The sequence below is a fragment of the Triplophysa rosa genome, linkage group LG2, assembly GCF_024868665.1.
Source record: "Triplophysa rosa linkage group LG2, Trosa_1v2, whole genome shotgun sequence".
Lineage (NCBI taxonomy): Eukaryota > Metazoa > Chordata > Actinopteri > Cypriniformes > Nemacheilidae > Triplophysa > Triplophysa rosa.
The window spans coordinates 35,450,704-35,458,758 of NC_079891.1; the positions used below are offsets into that span (position 1 = coordinate 35,450,704).

An 8,055-nucleotide genomic window follows, 5' to 3' on the forward strand; every position below is an offset into this window, starting at 1 on the left:
GGCATCTCGTTTTCCTGATATCATTGTAATTATAAATTATAGACTGCTGTCTTGACGGCCTCTAAACCAACGTAAAGTTGCATGTGAATATGGCTAACGTTATCTATCCTGTCTTTACTCGACGTTGGCTTGTTGTTACGGCGTGATAGAGCCTGGAAGCGTGTCCTACTTTTAAGTGCGTGAAAGTTGGCAACCCTGCTAATATACTAACAAAATAAGAAAGTAATTTAAGTACAAACACTAAAACAATACTATACAGAAAACCGCAAGCAGATTGCTCTCTAATCCGCTGCACTGTCTTCAGTTTCGACTTCCTGGTCAGGGAGCTGTCAATCCAAATCTCACTAACCAATGAGAGTAAAGTGGCCATAAATCCCGCCCACACGTGAGCTTTGTGCCAGAAAGGCGAACGAAAAATTGAGAAGCGTAAACGAAAACTCGGAAAGCGCAAATGAAAAATCTAGCAGCGAATTCAAAACTATTATTTGCAAAAACGAAACTTGTTAAGAAATCATGTCACATTCTTGCAACTGAGTTTATTGTTTTCATTATCAAAGTGTTTTTTTTCTTTCTCATTGTATATTTTTGTTCGTTTTTTAAAAGTTTGCGTTCATTCTTATTGGCACAAAAGGAATCCCATAGCTAACGCTTTAACGTTGACAGCCCTAATTGAAAGAAACCGTATGGTACACTGACATCCAGTGGTTGAGCTTGGTATCGCAGTCTAAATTAAAAATATTGGAGAGACAAGTGTAGCCAAGTAACGGTTCTTCTCGGTTTCTTTAGATTGTTATCAGAAATAATCTACAGGCACTCTATTGTTTGTGAATGTGTACCGGAAGTTAAGGGCAGACTCAACCAATAGTGTGTGTTTAGGGCGGGGCTACCCAATTGGCCACTTTAACTTCTATACATAAAAAAAAGAAGTTAAACTTAAAGTAGACAACATATTTTCAGTCTACTTCTTAGAAACATACATCATGTGCTTCTCAGAAATAGTAGTTGTAAATTAGTTGTGTACTCATACTAACGTATACTTTAAATTACATTTACATTTATTTTCTTTTAGGTATACTTTTATTAAATTTATTTAAAAGTTAACTTTGATCAAGTATACTTAAAGGAACAGTTCACCCAAATATAAAAATTCTGTCATCATTTACGAGTTGTTCCATCTATTCATTGATTTGATGAACCCAGAGAAAGATATTTAGAAGAATGCTTGTAACCAAACAGTTCTTGGGCCCCATTGACTAACATAGTTGGAAAAATTGTTCTGTTGAACACAAACGAAGATATTTTGAAGGATGTAGGACTGCATACAGTTTTGGGGCACTTTTGACTACCATTGTCATTTTTCCTACTATGCTAGTCAATGGGGTCCAAGTTTGGTTACAAGCATTCGTCCAACTATCTTTCTCCGTGTTCATCAGAACAAAGAAATTTATGCAGATTTGGAAAAACTTGAGGGCGAGTGAATGATGACAGATTTTATATTTTTGGGTGAACAGTTCCTTTAATGAAAAGTATGCTTGTTTTTATAAGAGTATGAAGGATGATCTTGACCTCTCAGTGTCAGTGTCGATCACATTGATCAGGATCAGTTGTGGTGCGAGTGACATGTGAGTGGTCATGTGTTGATGATCTCAGGCTTATAATGTCATCTCATGTATTCTGAACCAACAGTGTTTGTGGTTTAGTTTCATTTGAAGATCTGAGCTTGACATGCAGCTGTGAATGTTTGTCACGTACTTCAGTGAACTTTTGTTTCAGAAGAGCTTGAGAGATCCGCTTTACTGTGATATGGTCCCTTTAAAGAGCACAAGAGAGATGAGAAGGACATATTGAGAGAGAAGGAGACCGCTAGAGAAGCAGTGAGCGCTGAGGTTTAATGGTGTTTGTTATAGGCAGAGAGGGGCTGTGAGGTGAAATTGATCTGAAAACACACACGCACACACAGCTCTGCAGAATAAGTATACGTTTTAAGTATACATAATTATAATTTAAAGTATAATTTATGTAAGTTTACTGATATCAATGGACTGGTAGTATCAAACTTGTAAGTGTACTATTTCAATAATACTTGGGAGTCCTAAATTGGCCCACTTATCAGTTTATAAAAGTGAACTTTTATAAAAAAAACTACTAGTGAAAGTAGTAAAAAGATTAGTATTATTAATATTAGTATTTAATTTAGTATAGTATATCAAAAGACGTTTAAAAAGCGCTCAGGACTTTTTTAAAAACACGGTTTACTCTATAGGATTATGATGTAAAACAGACCCTAGCAGCTTCAAAAAGGAGGCAAATCTGATCATAACCTTAATCTTTTGACTTTTCTGTCAGTGTAAGTCAAATGTCCTTAAAGGGACAGTTCACCCAAAAATGAAAAGTCTGAAATCGTTTACTCACCCTCAGGTTGTTCCAAACTTGTTTGAATTTTGTTGTTCTGCTGAACACAAAGAAAGATATTTGGAAGAATGTTTGTAACCAAACAGTTCTGGGGCACTACTGACTATAGCAGGGAGAAAAATTACAATGTAGTCAATAGTGCCCCAGAACTGTTCGGTTACAAACATTCTTACATTTTTTTTGTGTGTACAACAGAACAAAGAAATGAATACATGTTTGAAACAACTTACGGGTGAGTAATGACAAAATGTTCATTTTTGGGTGAACTATCCCTTTAAGTGTACATTTTAAAGCGAAGGTAACGCACACAGTTTCTGCCAATCTCACGTTAATCTTGAGTACCTATAGAGTAGTATTGCATACTTTGTATCTCTGAAGTGTCTTTAGTCACTTTTATCACATTTATAAAAAATCAAGTAAATAAAGTGTATTTCTAAGAAGTACAGAAAAGGTATACTCGCTTTTTAAAATGAAGTATACTTTTTCTTTTTTCACACGGAGCGATACGTCATCGTAAAAATGTTTGGTAAATATTGTCCTACAGCTGCTTTAGTTTCATGTGTTTTGTTTGTTAGTTTAGTGTGAATCGGGTGAAAGGGATGGAGTGTGTTCGTGTATGTCGTTAATCTTGGATTGAAGTCAATGAATTTATCCTCATAATAACATTGGCAAACACGACACGACACACACGCAAACAAAACAGACAAGCCGTCTGTCTCATTATACACCTTGACTGTGCTGTGACCCATTAAGGGAAGGTAATGTACCCTACAGAGTGTTAATTTGGGGTGTGTGTGTGTGATGGAAAGAGACAGTCAGAGATGAGTTATGACTCAGACTGCGTGCCATTGGACGGGTCAGTGGGCATCTAATGGAGGCATTCAATAACAGTGTGTGTGTGTGTGTGTGTGTGTGCGTGTGTGTGTGCGTGCGTGTGTGTGTGTGTGTGTGTGTGTGTGTGTGTGACGCAAGTATCCGGTGTATGTATTGATAAGTGCAGGGATCAATACCCAAGTTCCCAATCATCCATCCATTATGTTCATGTGTAGGAGCAGCCAATGATCCATACAGTAAAAACGACTAATGAACACACTAAATAACATCTTAAAGGAACAGATCACCTCATCCTCACGCTATTCTAAACATGTATGATCTGTTTGCTTTGGATCACAAACAGTTCTGAGCAATGTTAGGGTGACTATTCACTTTCTTTGATTCGTGTGATTTCGTGTTTCTAAGAAATAAAGGCAGTGTGTTGTTTAAACGACTGATGACTGGATTTAATTTGAGGTTAATGAACACATGAAAAGGTTTGATCACAGGGAACACACATACTGATCAAATGTGTAGATTTAATGCCCTGTAAGTGCTAAATGTGTGTGTTTTTATGGAAGTATAGTGCTGAAGGTGTGTTTGAACCTGTGCTACATTAATGAGGCAACGTTCTTGTGCGGAGAAACGCTCGACAGGTGAAGATATTCCAATAGCATAGACTTTAATAATCCAATACGAAGAATAACACAATGAAAACCACAAGCAACGTAACCTTCAACATGAACAATACTGGACAAAGAACAAAGGAACACAATGAATACAGTATACTGTATATAGTCCACTGGTGATGGGGCTGATGACTGTCAAGTGCGGGGATTGCAGACCAGACACAGGTGCGGGAGCATGAGGGATCATGGGAAGTGAAGTCCTTGGGGAAAACGCTGGGAGAAACAGAAGGGAACTGTGACAAATGAATGTGATTTTACTGTAAATTAATCTGTTTATTCATTCAGTCAGGCAGTCACTCATTTATTCATCCATCCATCCATCCACTCACTCATCCATCCATTCATTCATTCGGTCAGTCACTCATTTATTTATTTATCCATTCATTCATCTATTCATCCATTCATTTATTTATTCACTCATTTATTAATTAATCCATCCAATCATTAATCTTTACATTCACTAATTAATTCATCCATTCATCTATCCATCCCTCCATCCATCCATCCATTCACTCACTCATTTATTAATTCATCCATCTGTACATACACGCACACTCATTTGCTCATTCAATCACTAATTCATCCATCCATTCTAGCAGTCACTCACTCATTTATTTATTTATCCATCCATTCATCTGTCCATTCACTAATTAATTCATCCATCTATCCATCTATCCATCTATCTATCTATCTATCTATCTATCTATCTATCTATCTATCTATCTATCTATCTATCTATCTATCTATCTATCCATCCATCCATCCATCCATCCATCCACCCACTCACAGTTACTCCATTCCTCAGGATCACTTAGAGACCATCATAACATTCTGTTTGATAATGATACCCCAAAACACACAGCACCAGTCTCTCTCTCTCTGTGGTGTGTGCGTGTGAATGTGAAACATCTCCAGTGTAAGGAGAATTACATTATATTATATAAGCGGCCCTGCAAAAATTCATTTTGGAATAAATAGTGAAATGGGACTTTTGTTGTGAAAATGAACTTCTGCAGAGCTGAGAGACAGTTCTCTCTAGAATAGAATAGAATGAGCTTTATTGGCCAAGTATGTTTCCACATACGAGGAATTTGTTATAGTGACAGAAGCTCCACAGTGCAACAGAAGGACAGCAACAGGACAGAACACAGATGAAATAATAATAATAATATAGACATTATAAAGTTCATTAATAATCATTTGTCATTTCCTTTCCTTTCAAACAGATACTGACAGGTGTGCAGTTTACCTGAAATTCTGAAACATAATGGCTTTTGTACACATCATCTCTACACTTCTGATGCTCTCATCTCACCGGTGTACTGACGCTTCACGTTGTTTGTGTCTCTCTCCTCAGCGGATGATGACTTCCTGTTGGGATTAGGCGAGCTTCCGGAGACCTTCCCCAGCGACCCTCCAGAGCCCCTCCCACACTTCCTGTTGGAGCCGGAAGACTCTTACATCATCAAAAACAAGGGTGTCAATCTATACTGCACGGCCACGCCCGCTACCCAAATCTACTTTAAGTGTAACGGCGAGTGGGTCCATCAGAGAGAACACACGATTGAAGAGAGGGTGGACGAGACGTCGGGTCAGTCACACACACACATTCAGCACTACTTTCATTTATGACCGGAGAAACATTACGGTCTTTCCTGAAGTGTAATAAAATTCTGATAGCTCTGGTTTATTCATGGGTTCATTGCTTTAGGTACCGCTGGCAGTATAGACACCCATATACACACACACACATACTGTACGGGTTTGTGTATTATTTATGTAATGTTACGAGGAATTTTTATGAGACTTCTTTACTACGATCAATATGAATGTTATGGACAGGAAGTATCACCTCCATGTGTTCCCGCAACAACCAAACTTCACACTCGCCATGATGTGTACTGCGTTAAAAAATAACACAAGTTATTCATCATTTCATTTCCTTTAAAAACTAAAATGCTTTCATACAAAAAACAATTACAAACTTTTCTAGGCCATGGCGATTTACCTAAAATATTGTTATCTTTCCCAATTTTTATCATAATCGAAATATATGTATCAGTCTGTTATCATCCATTTATGAGTCTCTTTTCACTTGCTTTCGCCGTTTTAATAACACAAATGAAGTTTTTCGTTATGCCTTTTGGTGTAAGTTACCATAATTATAATAACACAATAAGCCTTATTTTTCGCGGGGCTTATTGCTTTTATAAAACGGTTATTTCAAATGCATAGCAAGGTTTCATAAAATAAAGTAAATAAAGTGTTATTTAGGCTATGCAAGGCCGTGTTCACACTTGACTTCTTTTTTGAAGCTGCTAGCGTCTGTTTTCCATTATAATCCTGTGGAGTCCTGAGCACTATTTTTAAGCACCAGCGCCGGTGTCTTTTTCTGCAGCTCAGAGCGTCTTTTACGGTTGAAAAAAGTTCAACTTTTCTGAAAAAAAACCCTACATCCATCTTTTTCACAGCTAACCAATGAGAGAGACCTGACGTTTCCATAACAACATGCGAGGAGCGTGATTGGTCGAGAAGGCTCAAGCTCGAAAATATAAAATGGCGGCCGAAACGCCAGTTGGAACATAGTTTTGTATAAATGTAAGTTCAATTTCTACTTTCAATAACTTCTGATTGCATTTCTAGCGAGACATTAGTATTGTATTTTTTAAAGATTTGATTGGTTCTAGTAAAGACGCTCTCTGTTTATAATTCAAATAGACTTCCGTTACGCTGCCTATGAACTAAAAAAACTTTTTGTCAAAAAAGAAGTCAAGTGTGAACACGGCCTAATGCGGCCAGCAGTTATAAATCAGGGCATTTTAAAATTTGTATCATTTTTTTATCATATCTAATTAATCACCCGGTCCTAGTACTTTGATGTGAAGTAGTGCAGAAGTGCGCAGACCTTTGAAATCCAGACTGAGGTCTGACGCGTTTAATAAAGCAGCGATGCATGAAATCGAGCTTGTTTGGCTAGAAGCATTTGTGTCGAGAGTATGTTTCCAGCCTGATGTTTGTCCTTGAAACACCCCGCTGTTCGACGTAAAAGCCGTGTTCTTTGAGGTGTGATGGGCGCAGACCCCCGCTTGCCTTCTCTCGCTCAGATCAGCATCGTCTGAGAGCGATCGCGCACGAGCCGTTCGCTCAGTAATTCATCCCATCGAGGTTAACAAGCTCCTATTGAGCTAATGACTCTAATGGTTCTTTGATATCAACTCGCCGCAATAATTCCGCTCTAATGTGTCTGTGGTGGAAACTTCACTGTCATAATCACACCTCAGATATCACTCCAGGTCAAAGTGTGCCGTTGTTACGGCCAATTAAAACGCTTCGGACCGCTCCAAATGCTGTCGTGAAACTATATCTAAAGACCTTGTTTGACACAAAACATCATTCTGTCTGTGTGTGTGTGTTTGGGAGAGAGGGAACGAGAGCAGGAGAGAGAGGTATAGTTTATGCATTTAATTAGGTTGTCTCTCCCATGGTTTGTCTATCTTAAACGCCCAGTGTTCTCTCTCTCTCTCTCTCTCTCTCTCTCTCTGGGCTAGCGTAATATCGTTATGAATCAATTTCATTGTTTGTTTTGGCCATTCCGTGTAAACAAGGTTAAATCTGTTCCATGTCATGAAACGCAGGTGTGTAATTGGCTCGTTGCGAGTGTCATATTTTTTGTGTCTAAATTGTGCATTATCCGGTTCCATCGGGAAAGACTCTTTACTGCCGAAGTCTTCGTCTCACAGGACCTCGCTTAACAAACTTGTTAGTAAATTTGTGCGACAGAGAAGCGTTCCTTAAAACGACTGCCGCTTTATTTTTTTTATAGTCTTCTGGAAATGAGAAAAGACGTGTTTCCATCATGTTTAAAGAAGCTGAAACAAAGAGGAAATGCTACTCACACATTTATCCCTGACAAAAATTGACCACCGAATCTTTATTGGATTTGTTTAAAAGCTGGTCTCATTCCACATGACGTGTGCACAGTATATGAGTTTTCACATTTTATGATATTTCCAAGGAAGTGAATGACATGGCGCCAGACCAGGAGAGAGAGAGAGAGAGAGAGACAGAGAGAGACCGAGAGAGAGAGAGAGAGAGAGAGAGAGACCGAGAGAGACCGAGAGAGAGAGAGAGAGAGAGAGAG

At 38.3% G+C, this 8,055-nt stretch overlaps 1 protein-coding gene across 3 annotated transcripts in view; it reads left to right on the plus strand.

The window, feature by feature from the left end:
• LOC130547139 (netrin receptor UNC5C-like) overlaps positions 1-8,055 on the plus strand; it is a 113,164-nt gene that overhangs the window by 36,938 nt on the left and 68,171 nt on the right. For all 3 annotated transcript variants that reach the window (XM_057322841.1, XM_057322851.1, XM_057322860.1), the window contains one exon: positions 5,272-5,505. In XM_057322841.1, coding sequence (XP_057178824.1) covers positions 5,272-5,505 — 234 coding nt within the window. The remainder of the gene's footprint in view (positions 1-5,271; positions 5,506-8,055) is intronic.